Source organism: Acomys russatus, chromosome 4 (genome assembly GCF_903995435.1).
Source record: "Acomys russatus chromosome 4, mAcoRus1.1, whole genome shotgun sequence".
Classification (NCBI taxonomy): Eukaryota; Metazoa; Chordata; class Mammalia; order Rodentia; family Muridae; genus Acomys; species Acomys russatus.
The window spans coordinates 64,898,288-64,924,475 of record NC_067140.1 but is presented as its reverse complement, the minus strand read 5'-3'; the positions used below and the strand labels follow the sequence as shown (position 1 = coordinate 64,924,475).

The following is a 26,188-nucleotide window of genomic DNA, read 5'->3' as shown; positions in this document are numbered from 1 at the left end:
CAGTGATGGCTAAATGCTGCAGACATACCTCTTGCCACTAGGTCAGACACTGAAATCAGTTCCATACATATTTTATTTATACATATTTTTATCACAACAAAAGGCACTACCTGAGAAAATGGAATGTCATACTCCCTGTAGACGCTGGTTCTTTTCTTATACGAACTTTCCACACGTTCAACATCTGAATCCAGGCTGTAGTCAGAACTATCATCACCAGATGGAGAGTTATGCTGAAAGGAAACAAAGAAACGTGTTTCAGTCACAGGAAGGAAATGAGTTCATATCCACATGAGCTTGTTTCTGCCGGTGGCACCAACCAGTAGGCTATCCTCCCTTAGACTCTTGGGTGACATTGAGAAATTCTTGTTCTTAAAGGCCACCATTACTTCTAGGCTGAAGTGTTTTTCTCCTTTGCTCAGAAATTTTATGGAAGTATGTTTCTCATCAACCTGATGCCAAGAGCTTAAAACAGAAATCACTTAGCTCTAAAATGATCTGACATTTACACATTTACAACTCTTTGCCACAGCCCCTCAGCTGGGATTACAGTTGTGTGCCACCATGCTAGTTTAAGATAATTTTAAAGGAAATAAAATTGGTTCCTCATCACCAAAAGGGGTCCTGAAACATAAGTAAAATAAACACTCATTTAATTTTGCCTAAACTTGCTTTGGAGTTATGTTATTTTGTTTTGTTTTGAGACAGGGTTTCTCTGTGTAGCCTTGGCTTTGGAGTTATTTATTGGCATGAAAGTCCTATAACTATTCCAAATTACCCACATAAAATGAATCCATTCCATAAGATTGGACAAAAGCAAACTGAAACCCCCAGTGGTTGATAATGGTTGGCATATACAAGAGAAAGTTTAAAGTTATAGGGTAATCTCAATTATAAAAATCAACAAGTGTTTGTGTATTTTGAGACAAGGTCTTGCTCTGTAGTCCTGGTTGGTGTGGTATTCTCTATGTAGACCAGACTAGCCTAAAACTCACCTGTCTCTGCCTCCAGCATACAAGACTTTTTTTTTTTTAATAGCCAAAATAATTACCTTCTCAACTTGAGTTCTTTAAACAGTTCTAAAAACACTGGCTCTGAATTTTATTATCTGTGCATTCTCAATTTTATTTAATTGAACTGTACTCTAAGATTCTTACAGAGGCAGGATCTGTTTTCCTCCATTCCAGTAAGTGTTCCTTTAAAGAAAAAAAGAACTTCGCTTCTAAATGTTTTGAGTTTGGGTTTCTATTTTTAGTCTTGATTTTACTGCTTTGATAAACAATCTTTTTACAATTTTGCTACCAAATACCTCAAATACATAGCCTTGTTGGCTAGGGTTTGGAATAAGCACTGTCCATCACAAGGTAAGTCTGCTCAGTTACTTGATTGATCTCTCTGCATTAGGAGAGGTATACTAGCCTATCACTAGTATGCTCTATTTCTTCTTAGAGTAATTAACAGTTTCTTCTTTGTGACAATATTTACTTTGAAGAATATAAAATATTAATAATGAATCCGGGTGTAGTGGCCTGCACCTTTAATCCCAGCATTCGGGAAGCAGACAGATCTCTGTGAGTTCAAGGCCAGCCTGGACTACAGAGTGAGTCCCAATATAACTAGGGCAACACAAACAAACGCTGTCTCAGAAAAAATAATAATAATAAAATATTAATGTGTATCTTGATTTTGAACTGTAGCTTTTATAATTACAACATGCCTTTTTTGGTCTCTGCATGTAATCCTCGTCAAACTCACAGTAGCCTTGCTCTTTGGAAGAGGAAGCAGAAGGATCAAGGTCAAGTCAAGGTCATCTCCAGCTATATAATGAATTCAAGGCCAGTGTGGGCTACATAAAATACTGTCTCAAAGCCAGGTGGTGGTAGCACACGCCTTTAATCACAGCACTTGGGAGGCAGAGGCAGGCGGACTGCTCTGAGTCCAAGGCCAGCCTGGTCTACAAAGGGAGTCTAGGACAGAGAAACCCTGTCTCAAAAAACCAAACTAACTAACTAACTAAATAAATAAAATGTCTCAACAAGCAAGCAAACAACCAAAAAGAGTGGAAAGTTAATGTTCGCATAGCTAACCTTATGTTTCTCATGTTTTCTCCTTTTGGATTTTTTCTTTTCTCTTTCTTTCTTGTGTTTTTTTCTTGATTTTCTGTAGGCTTTCTCATTTTTAAGCTTTTCATTCTCTTTTGTTTCCTGGTTTTGTGTTTCTTCAAATCCTGCATCATCTATTTCTCCATCTTCTAACTCACCATCTTCTCTGTAGAAACAATGAAAATTTTACACTTCAAATGTCAGCTCTAAAACAAGGTTGCTTTTCTCCAAATAGCTTCTTATTGATTTATTCACTTTACATCCTAATTGCAGCCCATGCCCCTAACAAATTTTTTTAAATGTTTTGAAAAGGAAAAAAGCATGTGCTAAGAACTTAAATTCTATCCATACAGATATGAGATTGGATTTTTTTTTCAGTAAGGGCCAATAAGTAAATATTTTACATTTTAAGAGTATCTTCAGTTTCTGTTACAAATTCTTCCCTTAATTTTTTTTAAGGGGCTAGAGAGATGGCTCAGTGGTTAAGAGCACTGCCTGCTCTTTGAAAGGACCTAGGTTCAATTCCTAGCACCCACATGTCAGCTCATTAACAGTCTGCAACTCCAAGATCTGACACCCTCACACCAACACACATAAATTAAAATTAAATAAAAATAAATTTAAAAATTTAAATGACAATCATTCTCAGCAACCACAGTTCATCAATATCTAATTTAGATTGAGGTCACTGGTTCTCCCAAAGTGAATGAATACAGTGTTAACATAAACTATTACAACAGTTACCAGTGACTAAAGTACTTTCAAGGAAAATTAAAGTAAACTATTTAAGGAAATATTCTAAATACAAGTAAGACTTTTAAAGTTGTGGCCTGTAAGTAGCTTTAAAATGAAGGCAATCTACAGTTTTGTTTTGTTTTGTTTTGCCTTCAGAGTACATTTCAGTAAGTACATATATTGTAATATATAGGCTTGATAAAACCCAAAATTCCTCAACTTTCATTTATAAATCACATAAAATTATACACCTAATTCCACTTTCCATTCCCAGTGTCTTTTTTAGTATCAAAGCTCAATCCTAGGAACTTTTAACACTGTCACACTTTTAGTTATAGAAGCCAAAGCTTGCTTGCTTTCTTTTTCTTTCTTTCTTTTTTTTCGAGACAGGGTTTCTCTGTGTAGCTTTGGCTGTACTGGACTCACTTTGTAGACCAGGTTGGCCTCGAACTCACAGCAATCCACCTGCCTCTGCCTCTTTCTTTTTTTAAAGATTTATTTACTGTTTGTACAGTACTCTGCCCGCATGTATGCCTGCATGCCAGAAGAGGGCACCAGATCTCATTATAGATGGTTATGAGCCGCCATGTGGTTGCTGGGAATTGAACGTAGCACCTTTGGAAGAGCAGCCAGTGCTCTTAATCTCTAAGCCATTTCTCCAGCCCGCCAAAGTTTTCTTTAATTCTATTTTCAAATTCAAACCAAATGATAAACACCAAACTATGATGTGAGCATTTTAGAGGTAAGTTGGAATTACTTAGAATGTTTAATAATAATAAATCAGTCATGTTATTTCCCTGTTAAAAATATTCAATAATTAAATTATCCAATAACTCAAAATTGCCTCAAGTCTATCTACTTCTCAAGAGGATGGAACTGGGAGCTGATAAAACTGTGGTCTGTGCAGGTACAGATTCATTCTGCTCTTCTTTGTGCATTCAAAATGTTCGTTGATAAAACAGTCTCAGACGGCTCCCTTCTGCCCCAAGACTGCTATCAAACTTCTTTGATATTTCTTATTCAAAGGCCCTCAATAAATAAGACCTATCTGTCCAGTTAATTTTACTATCTCTAGTCTCCAAGACTTAAACATCATTTATAATTTCTCACTAACCTACTCAACTCAGTAACAACTCCTGCTTCTGTCATGTAGCTAATTTCAATATATTTAGAATATAAATTAGATGTCATTTCCTCCAAGATGTCTTACTAATGCTAGTAAGAGATATGCTGTTCCAAGTACTGCCCCATTTCTTTTGTCACTGTGCCCTTAGCATTGTCTTCTCATCGCTTATGGTTAGTGAGCTCAGGGTTTGGCTGTCTTCCATAGATGTATCTTCAGCATCTGGCATAGTACCTACTGTTACTGACTCAGTGAACACGTAACACCCATATAGAGCAAGGACAGGGTACCATCCTAAATGGTCAATGTTATTTCTCCCAGCTCTATTATAAAATTGAAATGGTGTAATGGTTGAGTAAGAATGCGCCCACAGACTCAGATATTTGAATGCTTGTTCAACAGTTGGTGGAATTGTTTGGGAAGGATTAAGAGGTATGGCCCTGATATAGAACAGCTTGTTCTCCATGGTTGTGGGGGGAGCAGGGACTGCCTCTGAAATAAACTCTGGTGCCCCCCTCCCGATTTGATCACTCCTTGGTGGGGAGGCCCGGTGGGCACACAGAGGAAGGGGAAGCAGGCCTATCTGGATGAGACCTGATAGGCTGTGGCCATATGGTGGGGGAGGAGGTCCCTTTCTGTCAGAGGTCTAGAGGAGAGGGTGGAATACAGTGGAAGGGGACGGGAGGGTGGGAACAGGAAAATACAAGAGAGGAGATAATAATCAGGATGTAATCTGAATACATTTTAATAAATTAAAGAGAGAGAGAGAGGTGTCCCTATTGGAGGAGGTATGTCACTGGGGGTGGGCTATGCGTTTTAAAAGCCATGTCATTCTCTCCCTTCTTTTCATCCCTCTCCCCTCCCTTTCCTCATCTATATGTGTCTGTCTCTCTCACTCTTTTATTTCTTTGTCCTATGGTTGCTGCCTCAACATGTAAGCTCTCAGCTACTGCTCCAGAGCCATTCTGCCATAGTCCCCACCATAACAGCCATGGATTCAACCTCTGAAACTATAAGAAAGCCCCCAATCCAATATATTTTTAATAAGTTACCTTGATCATGGTGTCTATTCATGACAATAAAAAACTAAGACAAATGGTGTATTTCCATGTACATGGACTTGTAGTTTTTCTGTGAGACAGACTTGGCATTCTGCTATGTTAATGATTGTGATGACAATAATAGTACATTTCTTATTACTGTTGTTGTTGGCATAACACAGGTGGTGATCATGTATGCTGCAGCATGTATGTAAAGACCAGAGGACCACTCTGTAGAATCAATTCTGTCCTTCCACTTTTGAGTGGCTTCCAGTATCAAGCCTATGTTATAGGCTTCACATCAACCAGCTTCAACTACTGAGCCACCTCACTGACCCCCCGATTCTGTTCAAATTATTATTATTGTTGTTGTTATCACTAGAAAACAATTATAGAATTCTTTGGCCCAATAAAATTAGTGAATATATTCACTAAAAGGCAAGTATAAAAATATTTTCCAGGGGCTGGAGAGATGGCTCAGTGGTTAAGAGCATCACCTGCTCTTCCAAAGGTCCTGAGTTCAATTCCCAGCAACCACATGGTGGCTCACAACCATCTACAATGTGATACGGCGCCCCCTTCTGGCTTGTAGGAGTACATGCAAGCAGAGCACTGTATACATAATAATAAATAAATACAAAAAAAAAATATTTTCCAACTTTAGTCATTAAAAAAACTATAAACACACCAATTTCTATCAGCATAAGAACAGAGATACAAATTGATTTATATAATGCAATAAAGAGAAACTTGCTGACAGAAAACAACATGGCTGATCTTATAAATATGATTAACGGGGGGAAAAAGCCTGACACAAAACACTACTGTGTCATTCCATTTGTATGTACTTCAAGAATAGACAAAATCTATAGTGACAGAAGCCAGAAGAGTTCTCTTGAAGGAGTGCAAATGACAAATGTGGGCTCTGAGAGACTTCAGAGTGCTGAAATAGTAAAACTATTGATCTGTGTTTACTGCATGTAAGTACAAATAGCATATGTATATGTGAATACATATTTATAAATTTACTACACTGTGTATGACAATTATAGACTTTATTTTAAAATAATCCCAACTCTATAGGCATGTATCCCTTTTTAAGTTATATTTATCTCCCAATTTTATTTAATGCTTTTTAAAGCATTAAAATTTGTATACATGGAATCCAGTAATTAATATTTGGCATTTTAACTACAGCTGTTTAAAAGCATAAATTAAACAAGCTAAAAATGTTATATGAGGGGGTCGGTGAAGGATCCCAAGATGGCTGGGCATAAACTTGCTCTAAAAAACATTGACTGGGTAGCTTTTGGGGAGATCATACCCCGAAACCAAAAGGCAATTGCAAACTCCCTAAAGTCCTGAAGTGAGACCCTCCACACCAGGTTGGCTAATCTGTCTGAGACACCACCAGCAATCGACTGGGCTTACTACAAGGCCAGTGTGGCCAAAGCGGGCTTGGCGGATGATTCTGAAAAGAAGTGTAACGCCCTGAAGATCCCTGTGCCTGAGGATAAGTACACGGCCCTGGTGAACCATGAGGAAAAGGAGGATATGAAGAACTGGGCTGAGTTCGTGTCTGGATCCCAGGTCAGGATCCAGGAATATGAGAAGCAGCTGGAGAAAATGAAGAATATAACTCCCTTTGACCAGGTGACCATGGATGACTTGAACGAAGTGTTCCCAGAAACCAAGCTAGACAAGAAGAAGCACCCATACTGGCCCCACCAGCCCATCGACAACCTGTGAGGCAGGCCAGGACGGAGCCCGGCCGCACTGAAATAAAACATTTACACAGAAAAAAAAAATGTTGTATGAGTCTGTCCCGTTTTTACATAAATTTTGTACCTATTGAAGTCATTATCAATTTTTTTTTCTCTTTACTCCCTTACCCTATTTATGATTTCAGCTTTCACATAAGAACAGATAAAAATTTGCATATTTCTGTTTGGTCATAAAAATGAGAGGGAGAAAGGGTAAATAATTCACATTCCTATGAACTGCTTCCAAGTAATTTAAAAAGTCATCTTGGACACCTGTAAAAATGTTGGCATAATGCAAAGAGGAGAGTCTTAAATGGAGGAATTCTAGACTCTAATTCCTCCCCTGTCGTAGAAATACAGCCTTCTTGACTGAGCACCTCGTAATGTATCATACACCACTCAATTTCCATGGTCTTGAGAATACCAACAGCTACCAAGAGAATTAACATTGTTTGACATTCTCTAGATCCTGTAACCCTAACCCTGAGCACCTATCTTAGAGACGGTTTGTTTACTAAATTCAAGTTAGCTTTTAAATCTTGAGTTTAGCACAATAACCCTAAGGGGAAGTAGTGGCATACATGTCTTAGCGGTAAGCAATAACTCTCTAATTAGACTTAAGACCTGCTCAACAAGAAGGAGACTAAGCCTACTACTGGAAACCTAGCCAACTAGTCAGCGCTGGTGAAATCATGGAGCTTAGAGAAGGGCCAACAACTAGCACCTCACTAACCCAGAATAATCCCTAAATACATCTCAATATGTGTCCTTATACTTAAAGATAAGGTGTGGTCCTCACCACTCATAGCAAAGTTCTCTTTGCAACAGACAGAGGCTGTTACATAAAACCACAACCAGTCAAAGTGAAGTGCTGTGCAGCCCAGTTACAATGGATACTCCTACGAAACTACTCAGGGGACACTGCTAACAGGGGGAGGAAAGAGTATAAGAGCCAGAGAATCAGGAGTTTGCTGTGAGACTATGTATCCTCCTAATGTCAGAAGCTATACCCATAGATCTTCACCAACATGACTGCCTAAAGATAAGCTGAGCAAGAGCAACATTAGACAAGGCAAAATGAATGGAGAAAAGCCCACAAGGCCTCAACCCTGCACAAAGAGCTACAAGCAGTTAAGGAATGCTGAGAGGGGAAGAGATTCTTCCAAATGGTCAGCCCTGAAAACATGCAATGAGTAAAATTTTACAAACTGAGGAGATTATATTTAGGAATATATATGTATGTATATATACATGTATGTAGCAACAATTAGTGAGGAAAACATGTGAATTTAACAGAAAAATGAGGAGTATAATGGGAGAAAAGTTAGAGGAAGGAAAGGGGAGAAATAATGTAATTATATTATAATTTCAAGAATAAAAATATTTTTTAAAAATTAATAAATGTATAGGTGATTTCTTACTAACATAGAAGCATTAGCATGATAAAGTTATTTTTAGCAAAATGGCATGTTCATGTACAGAAGCTTGGTAAATAACTATCCAGTCTTTAAGAGTTTGTATCTTAGGTAAATCCACAAGGACAGAAAATAAAGTAGGGGTTACCAGGTAGATTAAAGGGGAAAATAAAGAGAAACTACCAATATGTCTCAAGTCTCTGTGTAATGATGAAAATGCTATGAACTTACATAGTAGTATTGGTTGGACAGACCTGAGCACTTTAAAATCAGTATATATACTTTAAGAGGTTGAGCTGTATCTCAGCAAAGTTATCTTTAAAAGGCTAAAGTATTTTGTTCTGGTTCACCAGACAACTCTGCCGGGTAAGTGTAACTACCAGCCCTCATCAAAGAAACATCTCCTTACAGTTCATGGAGGCCACTGCAGAAAACTGCATCTGTACACAATAAGATCAATGGATCATAGGGAACCCTGCGGGGACAGATACATCCACAGCTCCTGCATTTATGGCTCTGCGGATATCCTGAAGGAGCGGATGGAAAGGGAATGGAACGCTTGTGAGAACCAGAAGCCTGGGTGTAAAACAGTCTCTTCTAGAAATTGTTGCACAAACGTGTGCATATATACATACATATATATACATACATACATATATACACACATATATACACATACATACATACATACATATATACATATGTTTGTGTAACAACAATAATCAAAGAAAAAGAAGCTAACGATCTGGGAATGGGAGTGTGAAAAGGGATTGGAGGTAGAGTACCCAGAGGAGCTGTAGAGAGGAAAAGGAAAGCGGAAAATGATGGAACTCTACTTTAGCTGAGAATGTATTAAAACTAAGATACCTTTCCTTTAGCTTTAAAAGTCTTAGGTCTGGGAGCACAGCCGTGAGAAAGAACTTTCCCAGCATGTGCAAGGTTCTGGGTCTGATTCTCAATACCACCAACGGGGATGTTTAAAGATCCAAACTGGAAACAAGTGGAGAAAATCACAATAAACTATAGTGTAAATTAAAGACTCGGGTCTCCCCTATGTCCTCATTCTGAAGGCAAGTGCTCAGGAACTGGGCATGGTGATGCACACCAATACCCGGCACTCGGGCAGCTAAGACAAATGAGTCGCATATCTAAGGCTTGCCCGGGTTACACATCTGTATCTTACCTGAAAAATAACACTCTGAAGATAATTACTGACCAAATTCTTACAACTGGTATGCCTCAAGCCTCAATGGTTCTACCTTCCTCCACTCTGATATTTTTTACTACCAGGATAAAGCAACCTGAATGGTTCGGCCTTAACTCCACAGGCAGTTTCTGTCTTTATGATGATGACTGTTTAAACAGGCATTCTCAACCTTCCTAACGCTGCAACCCTTTAATGCAGTTCCTCTGGTTACGGTGACCTCCAACCATAAAATTATTTTTTATTGCTACTTTGTATGTGTAATTTTGCTACTGAAATGTAAATATCTGATATATGACCCAAAGCAGTTGTGACCTACAGGCTGAGAATCACTGTTTAAAGGCTTGTTATAAGGTACAGGTCAGAAATTAAATCTTCTAAAACACACACACACACACACACACACACACACACACACACACACACACTCTCTCTCTCTCTCTCTCTCTCTCTCTCTCTCTCTCTCTCTCTCTCAGAAAAAGACTAGCTAAGCACTCCTAACAGACATTTCCAACAGTACTCATGAATACACATACTCACTGGTATAAATGCCACAAAACAGACCTTTTTTAAATGTAGCAAGTGACTGGCAGCATTCCTTCGCAGTGCAGGAGTGGAGACAGAGACTGGAGCCTCCTCTAAACAATGTGAATCTTCTCAGTATTTGAAACTTTTACTTAGCCAACATTTTCATTTCATAGTCTGTACTAATGCACGCTGTCATTTCTCCCTGCCCAGAATGACAAGGTAGGGCAGTGCTCTGTGCTGGTGTCTTTGACCTTCCACGCCTTCACAGACCACACAGGAAAGGATGAACCACAGGCAGCCTGAGCCTCAACAGTATACCCTATAATTCCCCTAAAATATGGGAAGATAGGGAGCGCTGGGCCAGAAAGCTAATTCTCACCCAACTCCCAAATTTGTGGGAGGTTCCTGTGAGGCAGTTTCTCACCCACCTCCCAATGTCCAACAGGGTCTGACTGATTACCTTCCCTGCTCCTAGCAGCTTCAGGTTAATATAATGGGCTCCTTTGGTTTCAGGGTCATCCTGGGATGAGGGGCGTGAACAGATGACACTAAGATGCTCTCCATGTAAGGAACTGATGATGCTGACTCAAATCTGTCAGCATGCTTGACAACTGGTGTTTGGGTCTAGGCTTTTGTCAGGCCTACTCTCACCTTCTGCATCAACCCAAACAAGCTCTTGATCAAGCTGTAGGCTAACTCCATGTATCACACACCTAAACCAGTTCTCCCCACTCAAGCAAAAACACTGACTGGTCATTCTGAGGCCATGCTACCTGGCCAGTTTTTGTCCTAAATTCGGACCTTGGAAGTTTATATCCTGGATAGTTCACCTTTTAGATTACTTTTTAAAATATTTATTTTTGCTTAATGTATTATTTTGAAGGACAGATTCATTTTGTAGCCCTGGTTGGCATGGAACTTGCTATGTAGAACAGGCTGGCATAGAATTCACAGAGATCTGCCTGCTTCTGTCTCCTAAATGTTAAAATTAATGGTTTGTTTTGTTTTGTATTTAAATTATGTGTGTCTGTGTGGGGGTAAATGCATATTGTTAAGTGCAGGTGCTGAGTCCAGAATATGATGTCAAGCCAAACCCTGGGTCCTCTATAAGAGTAATACTCTTCACCACTGAGCCATCTCAACAGCTCTTTTCTTTTCTTTTTTTTTTAAAGATTTATTTATTTATTATGTATACAGTGTTCTTCCTGCACATTCATCTGCACACCAGAAGAGGACACAGTATCTCATTATTGATGGTTGGGAGCCAACATGTGCTTGCTGGGAATTGAACCACCTTTGGATGAGCCAACAGGGCTCTCAACCACTGAACCATCTCTCTAGCCCCCAGCTCTTATTTTCTTAACAGTTTTTTAAAAAAGAAATAAAAACAACTTTGTGTGTTTTAGTGCAAGGAGGTTAAAATGTACTTTTCAGAAGTTGGTCCATTCCCTCCTTCTACCACATGGGTCACAAGTATTAAATTTCATCTCTTTACAAATTACCAGAGGTACAACACCTACAAGCCTTGAGAGTGTCCATCCGCATCCTTTATCCAATATATTCTTATACCTTTTCAAAGTTAGTTTGCAGGAACTCCCTTTACCCCTTTTGAAAATATGTCTATGGGGATTTTTAAATTTTTATTTAAAATTTTTAATTTAAGATTCAACTTTATTCTATATGTATAGGTGTTCTGCCTGCATATATGCATGTGCACAGGTAGGTTCTGGTGCCCATGGAGAGTAGAAAAGGGTGTTTGATCCTGTAGAACTGGAGTAGCAGACACTTGTGAACTGTTATATGGGTGCCAGAAACTGAACCCAGTTCTTCCGGAAGCACGGTAAGATGCTCTTAACTCCTGAACCATCTCTATAGTACCCTGTGGTGATTTTTACTTAAAAAAAACAAAAACAAAAACAAAAAAACAAAAAACTTTATTGTTTATTTTACTCAAGCCAATATCAGAATCTGTTAAAACCTAAATCAATCCAAATAAAAACTCTTTCACGAATGAAACTTAATACAAATACATGGACTATATAATGAATTTTCGCTAATCCTAACATTATCCACAGTCTGATGACATTTGAAAACTTTGCTTAATTTTATGTAAAAGTATTTCTATACCAAAAACAACTGAGAATTCCTTTCTTGTGTTACAAATAATAACTTTTACTTGCTCAGTCAGTAACATATTTACTCAATACCTGGCTTACATAATAACTGTTAAATAAAAACACTATATAACAATTCAATAATTAGACCATTTTAAATATTCTCCACTCAGAAGACCATGTTTTTCTGGAAGTGTCTGAAAGAACATTTATCTTTTTAGATGGGATCAAATAACTTGAAAATTTTTATTAACTAAAACTTTATTGACTAAAAATGTAAATGGAAAGTGTATAGCCCTAGAAACACAACAGACCAATCTGAAATAACTGATCTAATGCTTACAGAAAACAGTAGAGCCCCAGGGCTCCTGCTACCAGCAAGAAAAAAGTCTGCAGCGAGGCTAGTAATTTCTGCTGTGTGGATTAATAACACAAGGAAGGTTGCTAATCGATAGTCAAACCAAAAGAATAGACAATCTGCCTATCAAAAGCAGACACAGAAAGAATTCTGACCCTTGACCTGTACTCAAGAGGGGGAGATCTTCTGTTGGTCATCCATCAAAAAGTCTTCCAATGTTTCCTTATGAGAGTTGGGGTTATTTTTAATATTCTTAATTTTTATTATCTTTATGTGTATCTGTGTAAATGTATGTTGGGGGTAGGGACATGCCTATGGAGATCAGAAGAGAGTGTCAGTCCCCAGCTGAAACCCAAACTCCAGTCCTCTGCAAGAGCAGCAAGTACTCCTAACTGCTGAGCCATCTCTCCAAGCCCCACCGAGTTCTTTTTGTTATAGTTCGCCAGTACCTGCTCTCTAGAGTCACAGGTATTACTGCAAGCTGTTATTTCATCTGTGATTCAAACATTTGTTTTTGAGGGGAGCTAGCTCATTAGTTAAGAGCCCTGCCTGCTCTTTCAAAGAAATGGGGTTCAATTCCCAGCACCTGTATAGCACTCATAATCATCTGTAACTCCAGTTCCAAGAGGATCTGGCAACTTCTTTTGGATTCTGAGAGCACTGCACACATATGGTGCACAGACATACATGCCGACAAAACACACATACACACACAAAAGAAAATAATTAACACTCAAAAAGTTGTTTTGTAATAGAAGGGAAACAAAAGGGCTGCTATTAGCCAGTCAGGGTAAAGTAAAGCTTTAGGTCCTACAAAGGTCCTATGTCATAAAATGGTGGGTGTGTACATTTCTGTTTATATCTATATGAGGGCCAAAGGACTAAAACTATTCAAACCACATTCTAATATATGTATCTCAGATCTCCCTGTTCAGGCAATCTTGTGATTTTTCAAAATAAACAAACAAACAAAAAAAAAAAAGGTGAGAATTGTGTAATCCCTAAGTGGCCCAATTTGAACTTTAATACCTAGAACCCTTCCCAGTATGTAATACAATTTATTTTCTCTTTATTCCTAACTTCAGTATGGAAAGACATTCTGACTTGACTTCACTACCAAACAGATTTCTTATATTTCATAAAGTCTCCAGTCGCATTTATGTTATTGCCATTTGTAACTTTTACTAAACAAACTATAATTTTGGTGGTGCACGCCTGTAATCCCAGCACTTGGGGAGGCAGAGGCAGGTGGATTTTTTCTGAGTTTGAGGCCAGCCTGGTCTACAAAAGTGAATTCAGGACAGAAGGCTACATAGAGAAACCCTGTCTTGAAAAACAAAATATAGCTTCAGTACTCTGAAGACAGAGGCAGGTGGATCACTGTTAATTCGAAGGCAGCCTAGTCTAAAAAGCAAGTCCAGGACAGCCAAAGTGACAGAGAAACCTTGTCTCAAAAGACTAAAAAAACAAAAAAACAAAACAACCTCCCCCCAAAACCCTATAAAATATGCAAAAACAAACAAACAAACAAAAACTAACTGCTAAAATTCCAAAGTTGAAGATGAGGCTAAACAAGCTTGCTTTGCCCCGAGGCTAAGGGCTAAGGTTGACTATCTGGGCCCGGCAGTTAGACCTGCAGTCCTAGTTACTTGAGAAGCTGGGGGCTAAGGTTGACTATCTGGGCCCGGCAGTTAGACCTGCAGTCCTAGTTACTTGAGAAGCTGGGGGCTAAGGTTGACTATCGGGGCCCGGCAGTTAGACCTGCAGTCCTAGTTACTTGAGAAGCTGAGGTAAGACGTTTGCAAATTCAGTGCCTGCCAGAACTAGAGTTAATCCAAGAATGACTTGGTCAAGGTAGCAAAACCAAAACCCTACCTTAATTTTTTTTGTTTTGTTTTGAGTCTTCAAGAGAGTTTTTTTGTGTTACCAACCACCCCGGCTGTCCTGAACCTCAATTTGTAGATCAGGCTGGCCTTGAACTCAAGAGATCTGCCTGCCTCTGGAGTGCTGGGATTAAAGGCATGCTCCATCACACACGGCATTTTTTAAAATTATGTTGAACACTTTTATTTTTAGAATATTTTTAAAAGGTGTGTGTGTCTGTGCAGAGGAGTGTAGGTGCCCAAAGAAGCCAGAGGTGTCAGATCCCTAGAGCTAGATTTACATACAGGCTGTTGTGAACTGCCATATGGGTGCTGGGAATCAAACATGGGTCTTCTGGAAGAGCAACCAGTGCTCTTAGCTGCTAAATCATCCTCTTAGCCCATTTTATAATATTGTTTTTAATGGGGAGGCATAACCCAGTAGTAAAACAATTGCTAGCATGACAGGTCCAACCAGCAGTACCACAAGAGAGAGAAACTTGCAACAAGTATATGAGAAAAAACTAAATTTAGCTGCAAATTCAGCCCTGAGCTTCAGAAAGCAAGGATCAAACATAAGATAACAATGTTTCTAAGACAAAAACAAATTTGCTACTCAAGAGACCCACGTGTTCCCCGTTCTGGGAATAAGATCAGAGAAATGTATTACCTGAGATAATGGGCAGTACTCAGTACAATGGACCCTGTTTTCAGGGTGTTCATAAAACCAGTATGACAGTTTATTGCCTGCAGCATCATATTCTAACCTGAGCCAAGGACAAGCTGTCAGAATTCAATTAAGTAAAAGCAATTACATTGGGAATCAAAGTAAAATTGTCTAAATATAAAAAACTGTCCAATGTTCTAACTTAATCCAAGAATGAAATACACATTTGAGCAGCAAGCCTTTAAAAAACAAAACTGTATAATTCTTTTTTTCTCTCCAGCTTTAAAAAAAAAAAAAAAAAAGCCGTTTGATCATTTAATGTGTTTATTCAGTACCTTCTCAGCAAGAATACCGCAGAGAATGAGAGGCGGTCCTCATGCCCCCCCCCCCGGGAGTTGTCTGTGTGTATATGTGTGTAGTGTGTACACACGTCTGTGGTGAGTATGCACACTACATGTGTGTGTGTGTGCATGTATTGACCAAATACTTGTATCAAGTGTCTTCTATGACTTCCTTCCTTAAATAACCTGAATCCACAGCTTGTCGGATTCAGCTACCCTTGACAGTCAGTTGCTCTAAGGATCCTGTCTCTGCCTGTGAAGCACAGCTCTGATACACGGGTGGCCAGGCCCCCTTGCCATTTTCTGGCCTGCTGGGGATCCCTCCTACAGTCCTCACGCTTCCTGACCATCACTTTAGCCAGCCTTCCTCATGAAGCTTTTAATCTAGTGATGGCTGAGACAGGTAATTAAAAACAATCACCAATAAATAAAACTATGCCAGTACGTGCAGGTGGTAAGCAAGCTGTGAGAATGTGCTCTGACGGGGTAAAGCCATCGTGAGGGCAGTCTGGATGACTTTCTAGGAAACGTGTGACTAGAATTAGCCAGAGAGATAGACATAGTAAGGGATCTCTGCCAACAAAGAACAAGCAAAATTCTTGTGTAGAGTGCAACACACTCTAGTAACTGAAGCCAGCTCAGAGTCGCCGGATCACATTATCACAGCCATTCCTCAAGCGATTTTAGTGTTTGTCAGGAAACTGGGGCCTCCAAGGCAAAATACTTGGGCTGGTAATAAAAGACCAAAGCACTAACTTAGAAGATTCTACAGTTTTCTTTTTACTTTCATTTGTTGTGAGTTCTCTGAAACGCACAACTCCAAATGGAATGTAGTATGTATGTCTGGAGAATTTATAAATCTAAGTGCCAGGATTCTAACAAGAAATTTCCATTATTTTCCTTCTGAGAACAATAATCAAAGATTATCTGGAACAGGGTAAAAAACAAATGAAGTCGGGACAGACCAAGCTCAGAGTCTGTTCCTGAAGATATTTCTATTTTATTCTACAAAACCTCAGCAGCATGCTGTCTGAACCACTATCTTTCCAGAGTCTCCCCAAAGCAACAAAACTGAAGATGGGGTGCTCATCAGAACTGTAAGGACGTTTGCAAAGACCCAAAGTACCTCGAGAGATAAAAGGAGCTTCAGGAAAACAGGGAGGCAAGGAACATACTTTATTCAGAGTTCTTTCAGCGTGTTCCCAAAAACTGGCTTCTGGATAACAAATCATCTAGTAATGCCAAATTCCCTGACCATTTCATTTTCCAAGAAAGCAGAGGGAAATACTGTTGTGCCTTTATTCTAGGAAAGTTTATTTTTGTTGTAAATATTTTTATTTTTATTTTCTCTGGGGTTTTCTAGGTATTCTTGTCAGGGTGGGGTATGCTGCACATGTGTGCAATGAGTGTGAGGGACAAAGGACAACCTCAAGTGTCATTCCTCAGGCACCATCCTTATTTTCTAAGACAGTCTCACTGGTCTAGAACTCACCAAGTAGGCTAGCCTGGCTTGCACACCATCCCAGCACTAGGATTATAAACACGCTATTGCATCCATAATGTCCTCAGCCTCCATCTTCTGTGGGTTTTATTGTTGCTTTGTTTTTTTGTTTTGTTTTAATACCTACGTAGTCCTGGCTGGCCTGGAACTTGCTATCTTGCTTAGGCTGGCCTCAAACACATAGCAATCCTGTTGCCTCAGCTGGGTGCTGGGACTCCAGTTTTGTACCATGACCTTAGCAAGCATTTAAATATATATGTAAATATACATTTCCTTTTCAAAAAATGATTTGTTTCTTTATTATTAATATAGTATCTGCCTGCTTGTATGCCTTCAAGCCAGAAGAGGGCACCAGATCTCATTATAGATGGTTGTGAGCCACCATGTGGTTGCAGGGAATTGAACTCAGGACCTCTGGAAGAGCAGGCAGTGTAACCTCTTAGCCTTCTCTCCAGCCTGTAAATTTATGTTATTAACATCATGAAAGAATAGTTACATTCCTCAAATGTTGGTTTGTTTTGGTTTGGTTTTTCTTGTTTGGTTTTGTTTTTCTTTTCTAGATAGGATTTCTCTATGTAGCCTTGGTTGTCTATAGATCAGGCTGGCCTCAAATTCAAAGAGATCTGCCTGCCTCTACCTCCTGAGTGCTGGGATTAAGGCATGAACCACTACCATCCGGCCTCAAATATTTTTGTAAATAACCAAAAACAGGGTAGTATGTGAATCAATAAAAATTGTGAATTACCTTGCTAACTTCTTTGAGACTTAATAGTTATATATAGAAAAAGACTCTCCAGTACAAACTGAAAAATGTAGAAATCCACAGAAAATTTTCATCAAATAATTTCCCCTACATTTTCACACAGCAATTTTCCAGAATCTTTGCTGGATGGCTCCAACAATGAGCTAGAGCGACTGCCTGCCGTCTACTAACACACTCAGAGGGAACTCCTTCTGTAAGTAGTCAACACCCTAACCCCCATCTGTGGCTAGATTAATTGGAAACGTGAGGGAACAAGACTACAAGATTTAAAGGTTTGCTAAGAATGCTTTTTTGTTTGTTTGTTTGTTTGTTTGTTTAAGGAAATGCTCTACTTCATCATACTTGGCCTAACTTTTCAACTAAAATGTACTTTTTTCTAATTCTCCTTTGGTCAAGTAATTTCTGATATTCCTGGAAATCACATAATCAGAAACTGCCTGTTCATCTGTTTACCATTTTAACTCATCAGTATAATAAGGGAAATGTAAACACACGCATGAGATTTAGATTTGCTGTTAATATCTGAATATTCCACATTAAGGTGTTTTAGGTACAAGTTGGAATGAAAATCTTTGTTTTATTCATTGAAATTTTACCAATTTGATTTAGTATAAATCTACATTTATGAATGTAGAAAATGCTACAAGCAATGTTCATGAAAACTATTTTGTATAAAAGCAAATTAACCACTAAATGACGACTTTTCCACCTCAAAATTGTATAAGGAAGTTTTGTTTACCACAATTGTTTTGTTCTGTTTGTATGGGTATTTACAAGAAACAAGTTCTAGCTGGGCAGTAGTGACACACGCCTTTAATCCTGGCACTTGGGAAGCGGAGGTAGGAGGATCTCTCTGAGTTCTAGGCCAGCCTGGTCTACAGAGTGAATTCCAAATAGCCAGGGCTACAAAGAGAAACTCTGTCTGAAACAAAAACCAAACCAAAAGAAACAAGTTCTTCCTACTGTCTGATGTTCTACTATCTCAAGTGAAAATGACTCTAGCGTATGCATTAAAAGCAACCACTGGGCTAATTTAGCAATGAGTGATGCTGGAAAAAAAAATACCATTAATGTACTATAATGACTTACTTTTAAATGAGCCCACTAAAACGTCTAATGACAACTTCCAGTGTAACTGTTCCTACTTGTTCACATATGCTGGAGGTTTGTTTATACAATAATGATAATAATGGCTTTGGCTGGCTATTATTTTTCACTTTGCCATTTGACATTCAGAAAAAAAGTAGAGGCATTTGGTACAATGTATTCACAAAGAAATTACATACTTTCTTTCTCTCATTTTGTCTTGCTTTTTCTTTTTTTAATATTTATTTATTTATTATTATGTATACAGTGTTCTGCCTGCATGTACACTTGCAGGCCTTGTTTTGTTTTTTGAGACAGGGTTTCTCTGTGTAATAGCCCTGGCTGTCCTAGACTTGCTTTGTAACCTAGGCTGGCCTTGAACACACAGATATCCACCTGTCTCTGCCTCCCAAGTGCTGGGACTAAAAGCATGTGCCACTGTGCCCAGCTTACAGAGGTGTTTCTCCCCACCCCTCTTTTTTTTTTTTTTTTTTTTTTTTGGTTTTTTGAAACAGGGTTTCTCTGTGTAGCCTTGGCTGTCCTGGACTCACTTTGTAGACCAGGCTGGCCTTGAACTCACAGAGATCCGCCTGCCTCTGTTTCCCAAGTGCTGGGATTAAAGGTGTGTGCCACCACGCCCAGCTACAGAGGTGTTTCTTATTGTGGATTACTCATTTACATTTGATTTGCTTATACAAAATAAAATTTTAAGATAGAATTATATATTTTAAGGACATAGCAATCAGGTCACAACCTAGAACTCAATCCCACATAGAAATGCAAGTATTCCAAGACATTTCTCAACTGCCTACAGGAATTAAAAACTTAAGCAAAGGGGGAATTAAGGTTGGGTGATTTTTTGTTTTTTGTGTGTGTGTGCATTTTCAATTAATTCCCTTAAGAAGCTGAAACATATATAATAGCAGAATTTCTATTTTCTATAGCTAAAAATGCAGATTTGTTGGCTGAAGTTAACTGATTTGACTTTCTTTTAAATAAATTATGAAAGCCAGGTAGTGGTAGAGCACGCCCCTGAGGCAGAGGCAGATGAATCTCTGTAAGATCAAGGCCAGCCTGGTCTACTAAGGGAGATCCAGGACAGCCCAGGCTACACAGAGAAACCTTGTCTCAAAAAAAAAAAAAAAGTGTTATGAAGATAATTAGTCCGATAACTTCAAGTTTTGGTATTTTAAGATTTAGAAGAAAGTATATTTTAAGATTTGGACAAAGGAATAATAAAGGGAATAATTACAACAGAATTATCTGTAACTCAGCAATTTTCATGTGATACCATAGTAATCATAATTTTAAAGCAACGGAAAAGGTAGTGATACTCAATGCCACAGACAGATCATGCTTCTCACTTAGCCATACAGAGTCTGCTCCTAAACTCTGAAATGAAGTGAAATATGAATTATAAACTGTGATACATATTAAACTTCAAGAATCATTAGAATTCCAAATCTAGGTCATTTTCTGTCAACTTTGTAGGAAAGAAAAAGCTGTGCTGTTAGTTTTATGTTACACATTTAAGGACAATTTACGTAAGATCTTTAAAAGCTACATGGAACTTGCTTTAGTCATTTATTTTGCACTCCAAAAAATGTATGATTAATGAAAGTTTAAGTATTAAAACAGTATCAGTATCTGAAGTACTGTTAAACCAGAACATTAAACTCAAAGCACATATGAAATCAGGTACAGTGGGAAAAGCCTACTTAGCCAGGAGAAAACAGCCTCTGTCTCTGTAGTTACTATCATTTGGCTGATACATGTTCACACCAGTCAAGGAACACCTCCTAGAACCCAACCATCCCCTCAATGTACCTACGTGTGTAAGTGTGTGTTTAGAATAAAAATATCCTTTAAAAAAAGAAACAACCATAAAAGCGAAAGATTAAACTATAACAGATTAAGATGGACCAAGTGAAAAATAAGTAAATTGAGATATTAGCAATGCATTGCAAAAAGAATTTCTCTTAACAGAAAAAAAAGGCTGTTAACAATGAAAGCACCGAAGAGGAAATGCAATGACAAATGTGGCCAGTGCCGTGTGCCCAGGAGGAAAGATATACCTTAAGAGATATGCAAGTGTGTAATTCACAGGTACAATGTAAATATATGAATATCACTTCCTCTGAGACTAATACCATTCAACTCAGTCATACGCAGTGAGTCCTCTTGTCCTAGTACCATGCTCTTATTCATTGGGCAGCTCAACATTTACTTTTCCACACAGCATCTATATGGAAAACATACTCTGTGATGCAAACACCTAGGCTTCACTTCACAGGAATTAACTGATATTCTCATGTCCAAACAGTCTCTTGATATGGGATCAAAGTGTAGGCTCCGTACTTAGATTACAGCGTTCCTACTGATTTACTTAGTGCTTTTGGGAACTTTTAAATCGTTGTATTTGCCAAAGAAACCCTGTCTTGAAAAATAAAACAAAACAAAACAACAACAAAATCTTTGGATTTGTTTTCTCATCTTTAAAAAGGGAGACCAAGAATAAGATCGTCTTTCTGGGTTGCTGTGAGAACTAAATGATTCATATGAAGCAATTAAGACATTAGCTTTCACACAGTAAGTGATCAATGTTACTAGTTTTGAGAATGAGTTGGCACTTCTGAGTCTAAACAGCTCTGGAGTGAGTCAGCTGCTGACCCTGAAAAACTGGTAATGCAAGGTCACTCTGAAAGATGACTCTTGAAAAAAATCACAAAGCAATGTGCTGGCAGCCCTGGCACAAAGGCTTCATCTGGTGAACTCAAAGTCAGCCATCCATGTGAGCTAGGCAGTCCAGGAGGAAGCCTTGATTTAATACATGGGAAAGGGTTACAGACTCCAGTTGTAGGTCCACACCTTGAATTCCAACATTAGGGAGGCAAAGGTAGCCTGACTCTGAGGCCAACCTAACCTACACAGTGAGCTCCAGGCCAGCAATAACTATACAGTGAAACCCTGTCTCAAAAACAAAACAAATAAAAAAGCAAAAAACAAACTCCAGTTATAACTAAAGATGCTGACTAGGTGACCTCCATGAATGAGGCACATCCTGGGTGGGAGTCTGCAGATGCAGAAGTGGCAAAGGACTGCCGCGGGTGGAAATGTTAGTCAAATCTTAAATGCACTCAAACAAGCTAAACTGGGCAAAGGTCTGTGGTAGAGAGCACACCTACCATGTGAAAGGCTACAGGAAAAAAAAATCATGTAATCAAACAGCACGTGCAAACGTTCAGGTTCAGGCTGAAGGCCACCAGTTTACAGCACCTTTTATGCAGTACTAAAACATTCTAATTTGGAATAATGTATATCAAAGGACTTTTTAAAAAATCTCTTTCCCTTAGGGCTGTGATCGTTACATTTGTGAAAGGCTTTTCCTCCTTTAAAATTTAAAACCCTGTGTTCTTTTCTCCATGACCTACAACTTTTATTATACCTCAGTTGGTCTCAATCATTCCAACTAACATCTCAGACACCTCTAATTATACCAAGAATTAACAAAGAAGTAATGCCTGCAGCATTGCTAATGACCAAGTCTTCACTGAACTACGTACGGGTGAAGTCATGCCTCAAAGAACCGAGTGAAAGAGAAGTGAGTGAAAAGGGGATTATACCTTTCTTTAGCTTCCTCAATTCCTTCTTATCTCTAATTTATGTTTAGAAACTAGAACTCTAACATTCTACATATTTTCAAGTTTATAATGACACTTTATAAAAACATACGTTCTGCTCCAGGCATGAAAATATTAAAGGGAAGCACACCCAACTGGATAGCGTTATTTGTTTGTTTGGGGGAATCGTTTGTTGTTTTGAGATATGGTCTCACTATACAGTTCAGATTGGTCTTCAATTCAAGCCAATGCTCCTGCTTCAGTGTCCAGAATGCAGAATTATAGGTGTGCACCAACAACACCTGACTCCTAAATGGATAGTGTCAAAATATACATGTATATTTCAAAATATAGTAAACAAACTTACACAAAGCACTCACCAAATAAAATATGTACAAGAAAATAATTTTAAAGCAAAAAGTTATACATTTTATGAATTTCACCTACATTCAGAATTTCTGTCTCCTATAAATTATAATCTAATTTGTTAAAAGCAGTTATAAATAGATTTCACTATTTTCCGGAATGTATATTTTAGTTTTCAAAAGTGATTGAAAATAATCTTTGTAAAAATATATAGTCTGTACAAAATTTTATATATTCTCCACTAACTCACATAAGCTTGTATTACAGCATAAAATAGTTACAATGTAGAAGCAGAGAATACTTGAGGGATTCATAAATTATTTTCTCCCAAGTTTTTTTTTAGAATCAACTAGAAACCTATTAAAATGCAGATAATCACACCCACCTAAAAATTTCTATCCAAGTTGTTCGTCATTTTGTATCTAAGCGGGTCTGATTAGAAGAGACTGAAAAATGTTTACCTACTGGTTCAAAATTACGAGGACCTTCTAAAACTTATGGGCCTAGGTCCCGTAAGAGGAATGCCCTAAACTTAAGAAGAGCTCCGAGGCAGGCTGGAAAACACTGCTTTGGTACATGTTTCTGTTACCAACTATGCTAACTGGCTGCGGTGCTGGAGCAAGGGCCATTTCTGTAGACCCTGCTCTGCTGGTCCTCCTCCTTTCCTTTAGCCCAGGCGCAAATGTCAGTTCTCCTTGGCCTCGAAAGTGTTAGAATTACAAGTATGTTTCACAGCACCGCTTACCACTGGGTGAGTTAGAACTGAGCAGCTAACTGTAGATACCTTTAAGTATCTTTGCTATTGCTATCGCTCCCTCACAAAACTGATCGTAGATATCCTTCAAACGGGAGTTTCATTTTAACTTTTAAGTACTTTAAAATTCCACTTTTAAAAAAAGAGGGCCTTGCTGTGTAGAGCAGGCCGACACAAACACACCATTTCCTGTCTCAGCCGGAGTGTCACTACCACACTGGGCCTCACAGTCTTAGTCTGACAGCAGCCAGGTGTGGTAGTGCACACCTTTAATCCACCACTCTGGAGGCAGAGACAGGCAGATCTTTGAGTTCTAGGACAGCCTGGTCTACATATCAAGTTCTGGGCCAGCTAAGGCTAATGAGACCAAGTCTCAAAGGGGGAAAAAAAAAAGGAGGGGAAAAAACCAAACCCAAACCCCTGGTACCCTTGTGCTTTAGTAGCACTATTTTGATTTCTAAACTTGGTGGCATTTTTTAAACATTATTCTACGTATTCAAGTTACACTGTCCACTAACAAATGGGATCAAATTTCCTTTCATATTAATGAATTTTAAGTGTGTTAACAAAACCGTATTGTTGGGCTTATCAGTAGATTTTTCAACATTATTTGTTGATTCCAGGAACTTCCTTTTAAATTTTTTTTGAAGGGTAATATTGGGCTATGGATGTGGCCAAATTTTAGAGTACTTGCCTATCATGTAAGAGTCCCTAGGGCCATTTGCCAATACCAAAACTACAAAGGTATTATATTTAAAAATAAAAACTATGATTCTGCTGCTATAACTTTAAGAGTGGATTTATCTAAAACTTGCTATATGCCTGATTGATGTCTTTCTGGAGAATTATTATTACATTTTTGAAGCTGTTAGAATTTCTTAAATCCCTTTCCAGGTCGCCATATATTTTGATATTTCAAATTTCAATGATACTTTTGTTTGGTTCTCTGTTTAGGGAAGAAAGGTGTGGGCAAAAGTCTCACAGGCCCCACTAGACCACACTGTATACCTCTACTATTCACAAGCAATTGAGGATGTAGGTTTTCACTATTCTAAGTGGGATTCAGATGCATGAGATTTTGTGTGTGTGTGTGCCAGGAATTTTAATAAAAGTCCTCCTTTGCCCCCTTCAAAAAATGATTTGGTTATAGATGTAAATTTGAAGTCTAACTAGAACTTAGCTACGCTAGACTGTACTCTGTAAATGCCACCAATCATTGAATGGCGCCAAGAATATGCCTCTCAGAGCACAAAGATATTGCAAAGAAGGAAACCAGAATCTCGGCTGAATTTTCAAATGATATTTAGCACCTAGGAAACCAGGTTAAGCTAAATATCTGTTGTCTCCTCGTGTTAACATATTCAATCTGAAAACTGCCATTTCGCTTTCCTAGAAGGGGGCTGGGGTGGGTACAGGACTGCAGCGACACATGGCCTGAGAGCGGGGGATGGCGGGGGGGGGGGGGGGGGGGGGAAGAGGTCTTTTTTTTTTTTTTTTTTTTTAACCCTCCCCTAAAAACTAAGCATGTTTATTTTCAGAGGTGTTCTCGGGGTAGGAAGCCAACATCCACAAGGCCTACTACTGAGCCTTCGGGGAAAGTCCCCACGGGGCTGCCGCCGCCGCCGCCGCCGCCACCGCCGCCCGCGCGGCGCCGACGACTGAGCCGGGGCCGGGGGGCGGGGGGCTCGCACGTGCCCGGCGGGGACAGGGGCGGGGCGGCGAGCGAGCGGCGACCCCGGCTCCGGGAGGCGGGCGCGGCCGGATCGGCCTCCCCACCCCCCCCCCCCCCCCCCCGCCCCGCGGCCGGCAGCCGGCGGCGGTGGACGAAGGTGCGCGTCACGGAGGAACCGATGGAGCCACACAAGAGACGTCTAAGTCATGCAGGAGGGCGCCCGGCCCCGGCCCGCTCCCGCCGCCCCGACCCCTCCTCTCATCCGACAGAAAGACAGACAAGAAGGGTTCCCGACCTGTCGTGCCCTGCATGTTCAGAGTCTGTCATGTTTGGTCAAGAACGGGGCGGGGCTGGAGGGCAGGTCTGGAGGCCGGCGGCGGCGGCTGCGGCGGCTGCGGGGCGCGGGGAGGACCCCGGCGCCGCCTGCGGGCACCTGTTCCCGGCCGCCGCCGACAGGTGACGAAGTGGTAAAAACTCACGGTTACTAGTGAGCGACACAGACACAGACTTTTCCAGTCTATTAACAACCACGCCAGAGAGATGGGGCTCTAACTGCAAAGACTGGGCAACGGCCCCGCGCTGCCGGCGCAGCCGCTCTAGTCTGTATTCGCCGCCGGAGGCTGAGGCGTGGGAGCCGGCGGGCGGCGTGCAGCGACGCGGGGATTTGGGTAGTGGCCGTAACGGTGATTTCTCCTCACCAACATGGCGGCACCCGAAAACAGGCGGCTCAGAAAATGGCGCCGGCCGCAACACCTCGCCCGGGACTAAAGGACGTGTGAGATTCCTCCGCGAACCGCGGCCTTCTCCCTGCCCGCCGGGCTGAGCGTGTTGGCCATTGGAGGAAGCTGTCCGTCAATCACCTCCGGGGGCGGGCTCTCGGGACGCTCGCCGCGACAGCGGAGGCAGCAAGCTGATGGCTGTGCAGGGAGGTGACAGATACTGTCGGGTGGCGTTGGGAGTCATATCGGGAGGGGCCCGCAGCCCCGCCAGGCCTGCTAAGTCCACCGGGTCCTCTGCGCCGGTTTCTCGGCGTTCCTGCGAGACTCGTCGTCCAAGGGCTTTAGCCTTCTGGGCGCATCACACTATCCTCCCGCCACCCCCACCTCCACCCCTCCTACCCCCTACCCCGCCACCGTTAGCTGAGCGAGATAAAAAGGAACCCAGGACTGCCAGT

At 40.1% G+C, this 26,188-nt stretch overlaps 1 protein-coding gene and 1 pseudogene across 1 annotated transcript in view; one reads left to right on the top strand and one right to left on the bottom strand.

The window, feature by feature from the left end:
* Zc3h6 (zinc finger CCCH-type containing 6) overlaps positions 1-25,773 on the bottom strand; it is a 49,234-nt gene extending 23,461 nt beyond the window's left edge. Inside the window, exons 1-3 of the mRNA XM_051144600.1 lie at positions 25,310-25,773; positions 2,088-2,268; positions 111-233 (exon numbers count right to left, since the gene is read on the bottom strand). Of these exons, the coding sequence (XP_051000557.1) occupies positions 111-233; positions 2,088-2,268; positions 25,310-25,341 (336 nt within the window). The 5' untranslated portion in view covers positions 25,342-25,773. The remainder of the gene's footprint in view (positions 1-110; positions 234-2,087; positions 2,269-25,309) is intronic.
* Positions 6,248-6,749, top strand: LOC127188178 (ATP synthase subunit d, mitochondrial-like; annotated as a pseudogene).
* Positions 25,774-26,188: the final 415 nt, after the last annotated feature.